Below are 19,351 nucleotides of genomic sequence, written 5' to 3'. Positions count from 1 at the left end.
ACTTGATTAAACGAATAGGTCCTACATCAAACTCCCACATACAGAACGGTCCCCTCTCAACAAGGAGAGCTTGATCATGCTATTTTCCTAGACAAATGCAGTTGCAATTGTGTTTTTACCAAAATTTGCGGGTTAAAAGCTAAGTCTAATACGATTTAGTGTTTAAGTAATTAAAAAAAGAAAGTAAGAATAAGAACGATAAAAGTAATCGACACAAGCAAATGGTGACGCGGAAAACCCCCGTGAAACGGTAAAAACCGCGGGTGGGACGTTACCCAACCGAAATGATTTCACTATAATGATGTTAAGATGATTACAAGTGATTACAATCAGTGAGATAATAATAAAATATGGGTGAAAGCTCCTTCTCCGAATATGCAGTCTGGACGTGTCGATTGTGCGTCTGGACGTGTCGAGTGCGCCGTTTGTACTCGTCGACTGTGTAGTCTACTCGTCGGCTGAGGAGAAAACTATCTATATGGTGTATTATTGTGTATATATGTAGAGGCTGAGTATTGGAAGTGTTGTAGTTTATATATGTATTATAGGACTGTGTGTTGTAGATAATGTATGAATTATAACTAATAATATATATAATTCATTGGATATGTGAGTAATGAAGTGAATGAGTGTAGATGATAAAGTAGATGTGAATGTAAATTGGCTAATCAATCATTATCAAGTGATATTACGAATACATAGGTAGTAGAGAGAGTAGTAGTGTTTTTGTGTAAGTAGAAGTATATATGTTATGGATACAAGTAGATAATGTATGGAGTTTTTATATATAATGTGTGGGTATTGAAGAGAGTGGGTGCAGGAGATGAAGTAGAATTCTAATCCAAGTAAAATTGTGTAAGTGTGTGTACATGTAGATAATAATTATCTCTCCATTTTATCTTGTTTAACCATCCTCATATAGCTCCCACGGTTGCTACAATTAAGTCACATCCTTGCTGCTTGTTGCTGGAAGATAGGAGATGTAGTTTAACCTCTCTCCTATTTTTAAGGGTTGTTATTTGACTTAATTTAGCTTTGTTCCGTTCTCGTCCGTCTGCCCCGCTTCCGTCATGTCGACTGCAGTTGATGTCGACTATTCCCGTCGGTTCCTTTTGTGTCAGCAGAAACTCTTTATGCCGCGGTCGTCATGTTTAGTAATCTTCATGTCCTGACGGGTGAAAATCCGGTACCAACAAGTTGCAGTTGCAGTTACTCAGGGATTGCAGTAAGCTTTAAGCTTTACTAAAAGCTTCAAAATCAAGTAAATATTCACAAATGTGATTAATGTAAACAGATGTTAAAATATTGCTTTTGCCATCAAATTTCCTTGAAAAAACATTTTAGCTTCAGGGTGCATCACTCTGGATAAAATCCTCTGTGCAGTTTTAATCTCGTGATACAAACTCCATATAAATTCCTTAATAATGGCACAACAATGCAACGATACCGCGAGATTTGCAGAGTCTTGCATTGCTCTGCAGCATCAGAGGTCGGGATGAACTCAGGCCTAATAAAATCAATAACCTGGAATCATATGAGGTGGCCGGCTAAGTTAAGAAAGATTCTTTGCTTATCCATTAGTTTATGTTGACCAAGTTATACTACATTTGTCAAACATCGTGGAAGGAGGTAATCCTTAACAAATGACTCTCCATGTTCTCTTATCATAAGGTGCTTGGGAGACTCGACAACTCTCATTCAACTCCTGAATCCTGATATAAGGTGGTGGTCTTTCTCTTCTCAGATTGTCTTTAAATTTACGATTTTTATCGGCATTCCGATTAAGAATGAAAGTTAATAGTGTTCCATACATCTTCACACGAGTAGGATAATTTACTATTGCATCCTATTGTTCCCTCGCTATAGTCCGTCCTACATCGAAGCCACGACGAATAAAATGATGCGCAGAGTTATAAATAAGCATACCAAGCTCTTTCTGATATCATGATCCTTCAGGCAGCTAACGGAATATGATGAATGGTCAAAACTTGCACTATAATATGCGAGACGAGTGTTCGCCCAAGCCTGGTTACGACAATGGGGCACTCTCACTTTTACCAATCTGATTCCAGTTCCTTGCAGTTTTCTAAAATCTTGGCTAAAAATTATAGGATTTTTCAATTATAGGTTGTTTCTTGTGCAGTTTTCTCAAGTCATTGCTAAAAAAAGCAAGTAATGCCTCATCAAAGAAAACATTAAGGTATTCCAAAAAATATATACAAGATGAAGAAACTAAGGCTGTGCTCCAGTGATTAGAATCATGAAAACAGCTGTTTTAATGACTAAAAATACCACTTTGTGAACAAAATACTCTGGGAAAGGGGGATTACTACTAGATTGACGATAGCTCAGTATGTTGATCTATTCCATCCAAAACATCCAAAATGCTAGATTTCGATTGCCTTCGCTCGAGTGCTCTCCTTGGGGAGCTCCCAGCACTCCTACTTGATGCCCGGACTTTATGTGATTTCCTCCTTTCCATTACAAATTCTAGGCTTTTGCTCTTCCCAAGCAGCTTTCTCCGTTTCATTGTGTTATCTGTCACATTTCCAGCCTCCAAAGTAATCGTGTTCTTCTGGACTTCACTATGTGTCTCATGATCTGGAACCAATTCTTTTTTAATTGGAGATTGAACTGGCTGAGCTTTAGATCCACTGTCTTTGTATTTTACAAGGCTGATTAGGCGATGAAGGCAAATAACCAGTTCAAGAATGTATCGATCCATCTTCCCTTTATCTGCATGATAAAGTGTCTGGAGTCGAATCACGCTATTTTTTGTTGTCTTACCAAATTCAATACTGTAAAAAATGTGATACAGTGTTAGTCCTCATGATGACCACATAATATAAATGAAATATACACTTAAAAGGCAAAAGAAACATGTCCACCGACCCAGTATTTGCCCACTCTCCAACCCATCCAAAACCTTGATGCGCTCTGCGCAAATTCACATTCAGAGAAAAGGGAATTTTTTTAATTTAGAATCATAGTAAATGAACCACGTACAGCAGATAAGCAAACAGGAAAATGTGGTACATACTTGGTTGTATCGGCAGCTATCGGAGCAAGCCATTTGAGGGTCCTTTCCATTTGAGTTTTCATTTGAGGAATGGACAACTGGAGAATGAGGACAGTATGAGAACATGAGAAGGTGATACGAAAATTTCCTTGGATAAATTACTGATACAAAGGAAATCTTTAGAAAAAACATACTTCTTCATGAACATCCAACGACAGCAACCGTGACCGCAGTGTTTTCTTCACATTGATTGGTAACCCGCTATACAATCCGTCTCTCATGTTAGGAGGGAGAGAGGTAGGTCGGGATGCCTAGTTCAATAATGAGCTTCAGTTAAATAACAGCATTTTAATTTTAGATACCAGTTGCAGAACACCCTATAATACAATCCATCTCTATTTAGAGGTAGGAAGAGATGCCTAGTTCAACAATGAGTTTCTTTAAGATAACGGCAATTCAATTATTATACACACCAGTTGCATAACACTCAACCAACCATTGCCTACCACATCTTAAAAAGAAAAAAGACGGAAGAATGACTAGTGCTTACAATGTTATCGATTTGAGTGACTATATGAGCATAATGTAAAGCTAGACCAGCAATGCCTAGTCTTTCATCAGGTTTTCCGGAAGCCTTTTCTTCGGAAGACGATAAACCTAAAACTAATCACAGCAAAAAGTGAAGGAATGAGCTATTAATCTCTTTACATATAATATACCATAAAGTCACATGAATCAATAATCTCTGCATTCAGTTACAAATATAAATAATAGTTCACACTTTGGACATGCAAGTACTGGTAAATACTCTTGAATATCTGTCTATATCAAACATGTAACTCATACCATTGTCTCCAAACACTTCCAGGATATTTTGATGTATGAAGGTGACTATATCTACAAGCTTCTCCACAACCTATATCAAAAAAATTGTAGAACAATAAGCTTAAATTTAACAATATAAGTAGTAATAGATGAGGCTTCCTCCACATGGCAGTGAAAAATTTGTTGAAGGTCCTTGATGTTTTTAACAAACATGTCAGGAATGGAAGTTAATTTTTGTCCCACAGACATAATACAAACACGACTAGTTTGATGCAAAATCTGCACTGTTTGAGTACAAGAAAATATTTGAAGTGTTGTTCAACAAAAGTCCACTAATATGGGTTCAAATTATCAGAAATCACTAAACCATAAGACCATGTACCTCCACCAAACTTCTAGACCAGAGTGATTTCTTTTTCAAGCTCTTTACAAGTTTCTTCTGTTGCTTTAGCTCAGAATGTAATATCAAGAGACCCTCTCCTGTCCAGAACAGAAATGTTATTGTGGTTACAGCATAATGATATATATAATGCATATTTACCATATAGTAGTAGAGAAAACTACATGAAAACTGAATATGGACAAAGAACAAATCTGAAATGTCAAACCTTTTCGAGGAAGATGTAAAGACTCCACTTCTTCGACCTTCCTTTGGTAATCTTGTTCAAATCTATCCAAAGCATGCAATTCATGATACAATTCCTGCAGAATAAACATTCGTAAGTCATAGAAATTTTAGGTGGCTTCACTCCCTCCACACGAGGTCAAAGGTTTAAGCCTTGGCAATTGCAAATATGGGTGTGCAAGTGTGTTTAATAAGCAAGACGAAATTATAAATTTATAGGTAAGTTTCTAGTTCCTACTAATCCTCCTTAGACCCCTAACAAAAACACAAAACCTGACCTAAAATATTGAGTAAAGACACAAAATTGTCAAACAATCATTTTACAGATCATCCTATCTGACACATCACAAAAATATATAGAAACATATATTTTCATATGATTCTATGAAACTCATGTAGAAGTCCAGAACCATCAAATCCATAGCACTAGATATTAGACTCTCGATTACATAATGATATAAGATTTCCAGATTTCAGAGTGAATGGGCATTTGCCTTCAAGATCAATTACCAATTTATAATGAGGTTGATGGAATATGGTTTAATAGGATAAAGATCAATAGCCTCTCTGTAAGACGGAGAAAGTGAATATCCCTTTAAATTCTTATAATTTGGAACCAAATAGAAGGGGTAAAACAGCTTACAGATGTGTACTGGGCCAAACTAAGGAGTTCCTGCATTGTCATCTCTGCCTCTTCTCTACGCAGTTTTCCAACTCCAGGGTCTGAATCAAACCTGACATGGTACAGCTGTTATGATCAATTCATACAGTTTAAGTTGCAAGATACTACACTATTTAAGTATATTATAAATTTGGATACAACTTACTTCGAAAAGTAACGATCCAGATTGTGCCACTGTGGGTCCTTGCAGAGGTCTCCAAACCTAATTACTTCTCGAGAAAAGATATTAAATTCTTCCCTACAAATAAACATTTAGTATGGTAAGCTCAATGATCAAGATTATCGCGGAAAGTGGAATGAAGGAATGGACAAGCTAATTTGGACAATGCTTTCATATCATGGCCAACCTTTGGTCGATAGCAGCAATTCTAAGCAGCTCTGTCATATCTGTAGAAACTAGTCGCAGTACTCCATCTGACTGCAAGATTTCATCTCTGAGGATTCGAATATTTTCTTCTGAAATAGATTGTAACAAATTTGAACCTTTTGCAATGGTATTAGCGACTTCGAATGCCAGAATAGATACTTTATTTCCCCTTGAAGCCAGATTATATGCAAATCCACTTCCGGCGTGCATATTTGTCATGCTACTTCCTAATGTGTCCAGAACATCTACTGCCCTCTCTAAGCCAACAATGCCAGCTTTACCAAAAAATGAGTTCATATGAGGCCCCTAAAATGTAGGAACAATGTTCTCTCAAAATTTAGCATGGCAGCAGACTTGCACAATAAACAAAATAGTAAGATTCTAACAAAGACCAAAAGCATTGCCGTAATTAATCTGTTCACAATCACATAAAGATTTGGTAATAGACTAATAATAATATATTCATGCTCTCCTATGGTTGTTTCTGACCAAATGTATATATAATTATCGACTATAGCTGTTCAACTACATAGATGCATACCCTATATTCATGTATTCCATAATTCCAATTTTTTCGTCATGTATTGCTTTTCCCAATTTGTGCCCCAGTTTGGTAAAAGTCCGATTGGTAAGAAAGTTATGGATGGGGACTGATAGGCAGCGTATATGAAAATCAACTGGATTCAAACATGTCTCTCATATTGGCGCGGCTATCCAAATAAATTATTCTTTGCATTGGTGACTTAAGTATCAGTTCAAATATTATCACCTTGCGCATCTCTACTATATTTATGAAAAGTTACAAAACTTGTCCTATAAATAAGACCATCTCCAACCTATGACACTAGAATGGTGTAAATTTTACAATATTTTAGTGTCAAAATTACACCATTCACAAAATCAACTACAACCTATTTACACTATACTTTACACTAAATGTCTAAATACAGATATGAGATACTTACTTTTCCAAAAGCAAACGCCTTATTTGGAGATAATAGGATATAAATGGGATATGGTGGGAATAAATTTGTTTTTGTTAACAAATATAAGGGTAGTGTGGGAATTATGAAAGATACCAAATTTGGCGTAAAAATTACACCAAATGTACTTTTGACACCAAATTTGGTGTCACACTATTTATTTGGTATAACTTTGACACCATTATAGTGTTCCATTGGAGTAGGTTTTGCACTGTAAATTACACTATAATAACCTTACAGTGTGCGGTTGGAGTTGCTCTAAGCAACAATTGTTGTCATCACTTTCACTGCAAATAACTTTATAAATGGAAAATAACCCCAATCGGGCTTAATGGCAGTTGGTAACTGAACTTACAACTAACTTGGAATTCACTCGAGTGGAAAGGAGTTCAACTATATAAGGTAAAGCTTGCATCAATATAACTGAACCAAAATCATTTTTCAAAATGCTTAAGAGGAAAACCTTTAAAGATCAACTGTTATGCGCTGGCGAGGTACACCATTGCTTGACAATTCAACAGCTACAACTTCAACCTACTAAAATCTAAATTTGCATATTCATGGCAAAATGCAAAATTATTACTAAATTAACTAAAATCAGGCATTTTTTAAGATTTAAGACTTGGGAGTAATATTTACTGGTTAACCCATCATAGATAAAAATTCAGACCGCCTCATTAAAATCAGGCTATTTGAATCAGGGACATTAGGCTGGTGAAACCTTTGTCAGTTTACTGTTGAACTGCAAACTGGTGCCAAGTTCAATTACCAATCAGTCATTAATCCCAGAAAGAAGTAAACTCGCCATAGCACATCAAGTGATACACTTTTCTTTAACAGTAAATAGATTTATAGTTGAGGTTTATCATTTTGTTCAGTGATAAAAGCTTTTTAAGTTTAGACGTAGAAACCACGAAGTACCAACTGAACTTACGAAATAACTGATTAACCCTTTTACATTAATCATTAATGTACTAATAATGTCTATGGTTAAAAACATATAAAAGATTGAACTATAAAAGGAAATGTAGATTTATGACCAGGGAAGCAAAATATTCTAGTTGGTCAAAGTAGGCAAAGCAACAAGAACATCCCTTGTTTTCTAATATACATACAATTCTAGCCTACACGAATTAGAGATGCTGTAATATACTCTTTCCCATAACTTCTCATACAGACCAACCCACCGAAATCCATATGGAATTATAGTCTAAATAGAATAGTGATCTAAAGAGATCCATTAACCTAAGTGCAAAAATAGGCTGTTCGCCTTTTGAATCAAACAAAGTAGTTTATTTAAATTATCATGAAAGGTAGGTTCAATATTGAAATAATTTTAGAGGTTTTCCCTGACTTTGTCCGTGTCAACAAACAATTCGAAATAACATGTATTTTCGAATGTTGGGAATGATTGGTATTTTAGCAAATCTAACATTTTATTATTGTAAACTATATTTCTATACTTAAATTCAATAATTACCCTCGTTCTAGAAAGCGTAACAAAGTTGTTTGTAACAGAACGTTACGCAAACGTCTAAATATACAAAGTCAATACTTCAAACAAAAAAACAAAAAAGCAAAAAAACTCATTGACTAAAGAATAAAAAAAGAGGTACCTTAGTGGTTGGTGAAGTCCGAGCAGCCGCTGATCGGCGATTCAAGAATTGAGTAGAAATGTTAAAATTTAGCTCCCCTGAGTCCAAAATATGGCGAGTTCTCTTCTTATCGTAAATTTCGAAACCAGAACCATTCATTCCATGATCATAATTCTCCTCTTCAACCACATCATCATTGGTCTTCTTAGTAACAACATCCTTGGAATAGTTATCGGAAGAATGATCAAAATCATTGTTGCTTTGAACATCACGATGATGATGATGATGATGATGATGATGATGTTTGATCGTACCACCTGTGCATAATCCTCCCATGTTTAGAACACTAGTTAAACTCACAGCACGGTGTCTAATACAACAAGTACATAAAGTTGTTGATGTTTAGTAGTAGATCCAATAATTTGACAACCAAGAACGAGTGAATATAATGTGTGTAGGTGTGTTTGTGTGTATGATTACATAACGCGTTAATTGAGGTTTCATTATGACCCCCGAATCTCGTGAATGTTGTAACAAAAGTCTTCCTCGCTGACTCAACTGTTTTTTGTCTTTGTTTTCATATTAACACTATTTTCTGTCAAAAAACTACTCCCTCCGTCCCTCCCAAATGTTTACATTTGGGTGGGGCGCGGAGTTTAAGAAAAATGATAAAGTAGTGGAGAAAAGTTGAAAAAATGAGTAAAGTAGTGGGACCGATTAATATTATATGTATAAAGTGGTTATAGTGGAGGAAAATAGTGGATGTAGTTAATTTAAAAATTATAAAAACTTTACTATTTTTGGAAAGTTTTGAAATGTAAACAATTGGATGGGACATCCCAAAAAGGAAAGTGTAAACAAATGGGAGGGACAGAGGGAGTAATATTTACACTACTTAATTTCTTTAGTAAAAAAAAGAAAAAGAAAATAGTAAAGAAAAAGTCGGGCGGAGAAGGGATAACAATAGAAGTTGCTTGAATTCTTAGCTGTCTGACTGTCTCCTGTTTGATTTATTGACTAAATTAAGTTCAGGGTAGATATTCGATTATATTATAATTATTTTTTGAAAATTTATTTTAAAATAATTTAATTTAAATATATATTAATACAATATTATTAATACATATTAATGAGAATAGAATAAAATTATAATTATAGAAATTTAAAAAACAATATTACCCAAAATACAAATATCGATTATCAACATTTTATTAAATATAAAAGTACAATAATGAATAATTGTGTAAATAAAATTAATTTTGAATAAGATAAATTAGTAAAGGAAAAGTAATTATTGAAAATTATTAATTTAAAAATATAAAAATGAGGAAGAATGAGAAATGAGTAAGAGAAAAAGAATTAGTGGAGTTAATAAATGAAGAGAGAGATTTGAATTAAAGTAAAATAAATAAGGAGAAGATCGTTAGTAAAGAGTGAAATGAATTTAATTCTGTACTAATCTCCATTAGTGATGCAGAGAAACATGTGAGAGAGAGAGAAAGAGAGAGAGAGAGATTTTGGGAGGGAAAGTTTGTTATTTTCTTATTTCCTTGAATCTTACACAATAAGTCTGAATCAAATATATACAACACTATTTTGCTAAATGTTGACCACTCGACTTGTAAGCTAATAATAGTTTCTTTTGTATACTGAAATTACAATTGTGGACAGTGTTGACTTTTTCACTGTGTAGTAATATGTCTTCAGCCCCCTATGAACAGATACCAGCATAGCCCCTCACAAATTGGAGGTGAACCAAAGGTAAGAATACCCAATTTGGAAGCACAGGACCAATGTAAAACCTTGCTAAGACCTTTAGTGAGAACATCAGCAGTGTTCTTAAGTGTAGGAATCTGTAGAACATTAACAATGCCAAGTCGAATCTTCTCACGAATAAAATGACAATCAAGCACGATATGTTTTGTGCGTGCATGATAAACTGGATTGGCAGTAAGATCCACTGCAGCTTTACTATCACAGTATAATGGAACTGGACCAGTAACTGGAATACGAAGATCAACTAAAAAATTGAGAAACCAGAGAACTTCACAGGAAGCATCTGCAAGGGCTCTGTATTCAGCTTCTGCAGAGCTGCGTGAAGTGACTTGTTGTTTCTTGGAACGCCAGGAAACAACCACATTACCAAGCAACAAACAATAAGCACCAACAGACCTTCGATCATTAGCATCTCCTGCCCAGTCACTATCACTGAACATGGACAAACTGAGAGAATTTGATGCTGGGAAAAATAAACCATGACTAGCAGTCCATTTCAAATATCGAAGAACCCTTATTAAAGCAACCATATGTTTAACTCTGGGAGCATGCAAGTATTGGCTTAACATTTGAACAGAAAAACTAATATCTGGTCGACAAGAATTGAGATACAACAATTTCCCAACTAAAACTCTGTAGACAGATGGATTGTCAAGTAAATCCCCAGATGCAGAATTGTCAAAGAGTTTCAGATGCGGATCAATTGGAACAGAAAGAGGCTTACAGTCTAACATGTCAGCAGATATTAACAAATCTTGTATGAACTTCTGCTGAGTAACAAATATACCATCTGTATTCCTGGTGATTTCCAAACCAAGATAATACTTGATTTTTCCTAAATCCTTGATGCTGAATTTAGTATCTAATAGCTGTTTCAAATCATTAATGCTAGTTTGATTGTTGCCAGAAACCAGAATATCATCAACATACACTATAATCACAAGGAAAATATCACCTTTGGAATAAGTGAACATAGAATGATCAGTTTGTGATTGAACATATCCAGCCAGTAGTAAACAATTGGCCAGTTTGTCAAACCAACACCTAGATGCTTGCTTTAAACCATAAATTGATTTTATCAATTTGAAAATAAGATTAGGAATACCAGAAGTGTTTATGTAACCCAGAGGCAAACTCATATATACTTCTTCATGCAAATCACCATGAAGAAAAGCATTATTGACATCCAATTGCTCAACAATCCAACCCTTTGCTGCAGCTACTACTAGAAGAGTTCTAATAGTAACCATTTTGGCCACTGGTGCAAAAGTATCATGGTAATCTATTCCTTCAGATTGAGTATATCCCTTCGCAACTAATCTAGCCTTATATCTTTCAACAGTACCATTGGGATTGTATTTGATTTTATACACCCATTTGCAACCAACAGTTTTCTTGCCAGGTGGAAGAGGGACTAACTGCCATGTATTATTCTGTTCAAGAGCATGCAATTCTTTTTGCATTGCTTCAACCCAATGTGGATGATGAACAGCCTGGAAAAAATGTTGTGGTTCCAAAGAAGAAGCAGAGATTGATACCAAATTTACATTTGATTTAGTGAGTGAAGGGACATAGAAATCTGCTAACCACTTAGGTTTCTGAACTTGTCTAGTTGACTGTCTAGGCACAATAGGAGTAACAGAGTCAGATGAAATAGAAGTTGTATAAGGAAGAACTGGTGAAGGATCTGAGACTATAGGTGAAGAATCTGGAAAAGGTGTGCCATTAAATGAGTGAGTAGGTGAGACAGTAGTAGTAGGAGACTGAAATGGTTGAGGATCAGAACCAGAAATTGAATTGATAAAAGGAGAAGTAGAATTGGCAGATAACCAATCTAAGAAAGATGAACATGAAAGATCATTAGAATCAGGGACTTGATGAAGATAAGGGAAATTATCTTTATGAAATATAACATGCCTGCTAGTGAAAATAGAATGAGTTTCCAGATTATACAATTTATAGCCTTTTTGATGAACTGGATATCCAAGAAAAAATGATTTGATTGCCCTAGGAGAAAACTTATCCATACTATGAACAGATGCATAACAAAGACAACCAAAAGCTTTTAACTGGGAATAATCTGGAGATTGATTATGTAAAATTTCAAAAGGAGATTTATACCGAAGAATAGGTGAAGGCAACCTGTTTATCAAATAAGCAGCAGTAAGAACACAGTCCCCCAGAATTTTAAGGGTAAGCCTGAGTGAAATCTAAGGGCTCTAGACATTTCCAGTAAATGTCTATGTTTTCTCTCTACTCTAGAGTTTTGTTGAGGAGTATAAGGACATGAAGACTGATGAACAATGCCAAGAGAGGCCAAAAAATCATTAAAAGTAGAGTTAAAAAACTCACTACCATTATCAGTCCTGATAGTTTTAATAGAAGCCTTAAACTGTTGGTTTGTATAAAAATAAAAACTTCTGAAAATTGTAAAAACTTGCTGTTTATTAGGCATCAAGAAAACCCAAGTAGCCCTGGAATGATCATCCACTATTGTTAAAAAATATTTGGCACCAGTGATAGTGGGAGTATGATAAGGACCCCAGACATCCATGTGAATCAAATCAAAAACAGCAGTAGCATGAGAATGACTATGCTTAGGGAAAGATAATTTGCATTGTTTAGAAAATGGACAAACAGGACAACCATTACAAGAATAAGATTTGAAAGCATCAATGTGTTGTACAACAGTAGCAGATGGATGTCCTAGTCTAATGTGCCAAAGTTTAGAACTAGATATATCAGAAAAATGTTGAGAGACGTTGATACAAGCATGTGAAACAGGTAATACAAAAGATGAAGTAGATGTGCCTGTAGTACTATTGAGAGTAGAAAGTGGATTGAAATAGTGCAGGCCATCAAAATATTCACCAGTAGCTAGAACTGTCTGCTGTGTCAGGTCCTGAAAGACACAAGAATTTGAAAAGAAGTTGACAATACAACAAAGATCTTGTGTCAACTTGTGTCAATTTTGAGACTGACAAAAGATTACAACTAAACTGTGGAACAAAAAAAACATTGTTCAGAGTGATTTTATCATTGAGATATACACTACCAATTTGATGAATATCAATAATATGTTTGTTTGGTAATGCAACCTGAAAAGGAGTAGACAATGTGATAATGTGATGCAAAAGACTTTTGTTACCACACATATGACTGGAAGCACCTGTGTCAACTATCCAAACATTTGACCAGTTATGTGAAACAGAGGCTTGTAGACAATAAGCCATACCTACCATAGAAACAACTTGGTCTTCAGGAGAATTATGAGTGCCATTCTTATTCATCATCAGAACCATCATTTTATTCATCTGAGAAATTTGATTCTGTAGCTGTTCCAGAGAAGGAGCAGGAGATACAGGTGGAGCACTAGTTTGACCAGAATTAACAGACAAGGCTGGTGATAACACATCAACATGATTAGCATTTGCAACTGAAGGTAGTGATCTAAATCCAGTAGATTGAGCAATCTATTTTGGTTTTCCTTTCTTCTTGTCAGGATAACCTACCAACTTGTAGCAAAATTCTCTGGTGTGACCATCTTTATTACAGTAAGTGCACTTTAGAGGTGGCTTATTGCTTTGAGTAGGACTAGAGTACTTAGAAGTCATTGCAGAGTTGCCAGGTTTTGATGCATTGCTAACATTACCAATGAAAGGTACAGAAAAATGATTCCCTTGCTTCTGTTTCTCATCTTGTTTAACAAGAGAAAATGCCTGAGAAATTGTAGACAAAGGTGTCATCATTAAAATTTGTCCTCTAGCAACAGAATAGCTATCATTCAAACCCATCAAGAACTGTAACAATTTCTTCCTCTGTTCCCTTTCTTCAATCAGTTTGTAAGAACCATATTTGCAGCCACATTTATAAGCAATTATAGACTCCAAAGCTGCATATTCATCCCAAAGATTTTTCAATTTATGATAGTAGATTTCAACAGACTTGTCACCTTGTTCTAAAGCATGAATTTCTTTCAGAACTTGATAAACCCTATGACCATTCACACTTGAGAACTGATCATGTAATTCAGTCCACATCTCCTCTGCAGAAGTGACAAAATCCATCCCATTGCTAATCTCATCAGAAACAGTATTCAAAATCCAACTTATGACCATGTCATTGACTCTATCCCATTGTGCTCGTAAAGGTGAATCCTCATTAGGCTTAGCATAAGTACCATTAACTATACCTATCTTATTTTTAGCAGAGAGAGCTATAGTGATGGAACGTTTCCAAGGACCAAAATTATCAGTTCCTGTAAGCTTCTTAGAGATAAGAACAAGTCCAGGATGATCTATGTTCTGAAGATAAAGATGATGAAGATTCGATTCAATCGAGATCTCATCATTAACATGAGTTTGTGACCTAGAATCACTACTTTCTGCATTATTACTCGCATCATTTTGTCCATTATTATTCATTACTATATTTGCATAAGAAACACGAGGATTTTTCCCCAAATTTTGACCTAACATTCTTAATCAAAACAAATACTTCTAATTCGAAGCAAACAAAACAATCACAGACTGCAACATCAATCAAATCAAATTGTCACAACTAGTAAACACGAATCTCGAAACGATTTTCTCAGAGTAACGCGAAATCGGAAGAGAAAACCTGTGGATTTGTGCAAAAAAGATGATAAATTGTGATAGTATAGTTAAATACTGCAAGGTATGGGCTGCTAGGCCCAATAATAAGATGTATAATATTCAGACCAGAAAGGATAAGCCTGATGGACCAGATCAGGCCTGGTGGAATAAAAAGGCCCAAAAGCCCTGATTATTAATTAATTTCGTAATTAATTAATAAGGGAAAAATCAGCTATTGAGAAGAGTCCCGATAAGGATATAAATCCTTATAGATTAGCCTCAAGGGGACCTAAAAGGATAAGGAATCAGCTTCCTACTTCCTAGGACTCCTAAGTCTATCCTAATTCAGAGGCTTGTCCACCAAGTCTCCTATACCAAGTCCAATTCAAGGACTCCCACATCTATATAAGGGGCCTCACCCCACAGATAAGAACTACGTTTTTTGACTTGATCCTTGGCAATCAGCAAGGTACGTAGGCATCTTGTTAAGGCAGATTGAGTCACGAAACACAAGAGCAGTCAAATCGAGCCTTGAAGCTCACGTTCCTTAGTACTAAATACAGCAATTATATATATATTAGTTTTTTATCCATAACATTTGGCGCCGTCTGTGGGACACTTCAACAACAACCATGGCGAGAACACGGAGAACAACTGGAGCTATAGAGGAAGGAACACCATCAGAGACAACCCAGGTGATTTCATCAACCGTGGAGGTTCCTCCCCATTCAACTTATGCATCTACTCAGGAGGGAGCCCAGACAGGGGCAACTCAACCCCAGCTACAAGGGACAACTCCCCCGGTTCAAGGTACGAATCCTCAAGTTCAACAAATACATATACCTGTGAATTCTCGACCCGTCGGGTATGAATATTCAACTATTGTTACTACTAACCCCCCTTATGGGATGCCCCTTCACCCTGAGGTTGGAGGAAGCGGATATGCTGGGCGAAGCGAAGCACGAGGGCGGTCGCCCCCCTATATACGAGGTTTGGGTCCTATCCCTGAGGATCGGGAATTTTCTGGTCCATACACTGAGAGAGACTCCGAATCTTCGGATGATGAAGTGGCCCCGAGAAGGAGGCGTCCTGGAAAAGAGCCAATGGCCGATGGAAGGCAACGCCCCCAAAGCACCCCAGGGGCGAATCCCCAAGTAGTGCAGGAAAGGATCAGGGCTCATGAGGCTGAAATCCAAAGGCTGAGGCGTGATTTGGAGGCTCACCAGGCCACCAGACCCCACATACCTCCTAGGGGGAAAAATCCTCCTCCTATCATAGACCAGGATGGTCCGGTAAGAAGAAGGGCTGTTGTCCCAAGAACTGATCCAAGCAATCTCCTTCCCCTTGGAGATCCTGACGATCCAACTCCACCCTTCACAGAAGAGATAATGAATGCCCATATCTCAAGGAAATTCAAGATGCCCACTATCAAAGCCTATGATGGCACGGGAGACCCCGCTAATCATGTTAGGACATTCTCTAATGCACTGCTGCTGCAACCCGTGAATGATGCTATAAAATGTCGGGCCTTCCCTCAAACCCTGTCGGGTATGGCTCAAAGATGGTACAGTCGCCTACCCCCAAATTCTATTGGATCGTTCAGAGAATTAAGTCAGGCTTTTATTAATCAATTCATCAGTGGAAGAGTCCATGAGAAAAGTTCAGCATCTCTTATGAGTCTTGTGCAGGGAGCTAAGGAATCCTTGAGGGAATACCTGAATCGTTTTACAAAGGAGGCTTTAAAAGTCCCAGACCTTGATGATAAGGTAGCCATGATAGCACTGCAACAAGGAACCAGGGATGAGTTTTTCAAGATGTCCTTGGCCAAACGTCCCCCTGAAAATATGTTGCAGCTCCAGGAGAGGGCAGGGAAGTATATCAAGGTTGAAGAAAGCATGAGGAAGACCGCAGTAAGTAATGAGCCCACTGGAGGCAAGAAGCGAAAAACTGATTTGGAGTATATCGCTAAGGACAAATATCCTAGAACCGAACAAAACCCTGATTCAACCCCCAAGAAGGGAGGACCTGGGCAAAAGTTCACTGAATACGCTAAGCTAAATGCTCCCAGAAGTCAGATTTTGATGGAGATTGAGAAAGACAGAGATATTCGCTGGCCTAAGCCCTTGAAGGCTGATCCCGCCAAGCTAGATAAGGGCAAGTATTACAGGTTTCACAAAGATGTTGGCCATGACACCGATGAGTGTAGGCAACTGAAAGATGAAATTGAGTTTTTGATTCGAAAAGGAAGATTGAACAAGTATACTGGAGATGGAGGGGATAGAAATAATAATGGAAGGAAGAACTTTGAAGATCGTAGGAGAGACCAAGACGATCAGGGGCGGAATCCCCAACCTAGAGGGCCGGTTATAAATGCAATTTTTGGAGGACCGCGACGCCCTCGAGGGCCAGTGATAAACACGATCTTTGGAGGTCCAACTGCTGCTGGATTGTCCAAAAATTCCAGAAAGGCATATACTAGGGAGGTTATGCATATTGTTGGAGAAGCCCCGAAGAGGGCCAGGACAGAAGTAACATTGGCTTTTGATGATTCCGACCTAGAGGGTGTGAAGTTTCCCCATGACGACCCGCTGGTCATAACACCGATAATAGGAAATAGCCCGGTTAAGAGGGTCCTTGTGGATAATGGTGCTTCTGTGGATATCTTGCTCCACGACACCTTTCTAAGAATGGGGTATAACGACTCCCAGTTGACACTAACCGACATGCCGATATATGGATTTGCTGGAGTAGAATGTCCTGTGGAAGGGATAATCAAATTGCCAACCACCATAGGTACGGAACCAAGGCAAGCAACGCAGATGCTGGATTTCGTGGTGGTAAAGGCTAGTTCAACTTATAATGCTATCATGGGGAGAACAGGGATACATGCCTTTAAGGCAGTCCCCTCTTCCTACCATTCAGTCATGAAGTTTCCCACCCGAAACGGGATTGGAGAAGAGAGAGGAGATCAAAAAATGGCTAGAAGCTGTTATGTGGCCTCTTTGAGGGCAGATGGAGTCGGGGGGCAGGTTCTTCCTATTGAAGATATGGATGTTCGAGAAAATGATGAGAATAGAGGAAGGCCAGCAGAAGAATTGGTTTCGGTTCCTTTAGACCCCGAGAATCCTGAGAGGATGACTTTCATTGGAGCCACATTAGAGGAGCCTCTTAGAGGGAAGTTAGTGAAATTTTTACAAGAAAATAGTGATGTGTTTGCATGGTCAGCAGCTGATATGCCAGGCATAGACCCGGAGTTAATTACTCACATACTAAATGTGGATCCAAGCCGGAAGACAATGAAACAAAAGAAAAGAAATTTTGCCCCGGAAAGACAGGAGGCTATAAAATAGGAAGTAGAAAAGCTCTTAGAGGCTGGTTTCATTGAGGAGATTCAATTTCCGGAGTGGTTAGCACCCTGTAATGGTGCAGAAGGCTAATGGAAAGTGGAGGATGTGTATAGACTTCACTGATCTGAATGATGCATGCCCCAAAGACTGTTTCCCGCTGCCTAGAATTGATACTTTGATTGATGCCACTGCTGGACATGAGATGCTGAGTTTCATGGATGGATTTAGCGGATACAATCAGATCAAAATGCATAAGAATGACATTCCAAATGTATCATTTATCACTGACTTTGGTGTTTATTGTTATCTTGTTATGGCGTTTGGTCTCAAGAATGCAGGAGCCACCTATCAGAGGTTGGTGAATAAAATTTTTAAGGATCTTATTGGGAAGACTATGGAAGTCTATGTTGATGACATGCTAGTCAAGAGTCTAGTAAAGGCTGATCATATAACCCATTTGAGGGAAGCTTTTGAGGTCCTAAGGTACCATAAGATGATGTTGAATCCAACGAAGTGTGCTTTCGGAGTAGGATCGGGAAGATTCTTGGGATTGATGGTCTCAAAGAGGGGAATTGAGGCCAACCCCGATAAAATAAAGGCAATCCTGGATATGGAACCACCAAAAACTGTCAAGGATGTACAGAAGCTCACAGGAAGGGTTGCGGCGCTAGGACGATTCATCTCCAAGTCAGGAGACAAGTGCTTGTCATTCTTCAAGTCATTAAAGAACATTAAAGACTTTGTATGGAGTGAGGAAAATCAGAAGGCATTTGAAGAGTTAAAGAAGTATATGGGCCAGGCCCCGTTGTTGGCCAAGCCAGTTCTGAGTGAAGTTTTATTCTTGTACTTGGCTGTTTCAGAAAGCGCCTTGAGCGCGGTGTTGGTTAAGGAGGAACTGAAGGTCCAGAAACCCGTATACTATGTCAGCAAAATCTTGCATGGTGCAGAGTTGAATTATTCAACTATTGAGAAATTCGCTTTAGCCTTGGTAATGGCTTCAAGAAAGCTGCGTCCTTATTTTCAAGCTCACCAGATTGAAGTGCTAACAAATCAGCCGCTGAGAAACATCATTCACAGTCCCAAGGCAAGTGGGAGACTAATTAAGTGGGCAATAGAGTTGGGAGAGTTCGATCTCAAGTATAAGCCACGTACGGCCATAAAAGCCCAGGCACTAGCTGACTTCGTGGTGGAATGTACCATACCCAACCAAGAAGTCGGGGGGCAGGAAGATACCATACCTCAAGACAAGGGAGTCGATAATGGGGACAAGGAGAAGGAATATTGGGTTCTCTATTTTGATGGAGCATCAAAAACAAATTCCAGTGGAGCAGGGTTGGTTTTGCAAAGCCCTGATGGATTCCTAATTGAGTATGCTATGAAGCTAGACTTCCCAACCACAAACAATGAAGCAGAGTATGAAGCCCTGATTGCTGGCCTTGGTCTAGCTGGGACACTTAGAGTCAAAAACTTAAAGGTCCGTGGAGACTCGAAGCTGATCATATCCCAGGTAAAGGGAGAATTTGAGGCAAGGGATGAT

General features: G+C 37.7%; 1 protein-coding gene and 1 non-coding gene across 3 annotated transcripts; one reads left to right on the top strand and one right to left on the bottom strand.

The window, feature by feature from the left end:
• Nucleotides 1-1,965: 1,965 nt before the first annotated feature.
• LOC141722787 (small nucleolar RNA Z279/snoR105/snoR108) lies at nucleotides 1,966-2,070 on the top strand. The gene has a single exon (XR_012575789.1). It is a non-coding gene; the product is annotated as a small nucleolar RNA Z279/snoR105/snoR108 (small nucleolar RNA).
• A 106-nt stretch (nucleotides 2,071-2,176) lies between these two features.
• On the bottom strand, nucleotides 2,177-8,648 carry LOC141720839 (protein PSK SIMULATOR 2-like). 2 transcript variants are annotated; one of them, XM_074523476.1, is made up of 12 exons: nucleotides 8,118-8,648; nucleotides 5,499-5,824; nucleotides 5,297-5,389; nucleotides 5,113-5,203; nucleotides 4,453-4,546; nucleotides 4,227-4,324; nucleotides 3,866-3,935; nucleotides 3,570-3,682; nucleotides 3,214-3,330; nucleotides 3,041-3,117; nucleotides 2,893-2,937; nucleotides 2,177-2,798 (listed from the first exon to the last, which is right to left on the bottom strand). In XM_074523476.1, exons 1-12 carry the CDS (start codon nucleotides 8,430-8,432, stop codon nucleotides 2,333-2,335), a joined length of 1,905 nt encoding a protein of 634 aa, XP_074379577.1. In that variant the 5' UTR covers nucleotides 8,433-8,648; the 3' UTR covers nucleotides 2,177-2,332. The 2 variants fall into 2 exon arrangements, with proteins under 2 accessions (XP_074379577.1, XP_074379578.1); XM_074523477.1 differs by having other exon boundaries at nucleotides 5,499-5,871; nucleotides 8,118-8,255.
• Between the last annotated feature and the right edge of the window lie 10,703 nt (nucleotides 8,649-19,351).

This window comes from Apium graveolens, chromosome 4 (assembly GCF_009905375.1).
Source record: "Apium graveolens cultivar Ventura chromosome 4, ASM990537v1, whole genome shotgun sequence".
NCBI lineage: Eukaryota > Viridiplantae > Streptophyta > Magnoliopsida > Apiales > Apiaceae > Apium > Apium graveolens.
This window is presented reverse-complemented; position numbering and strand designations above follow the sequence as displayed.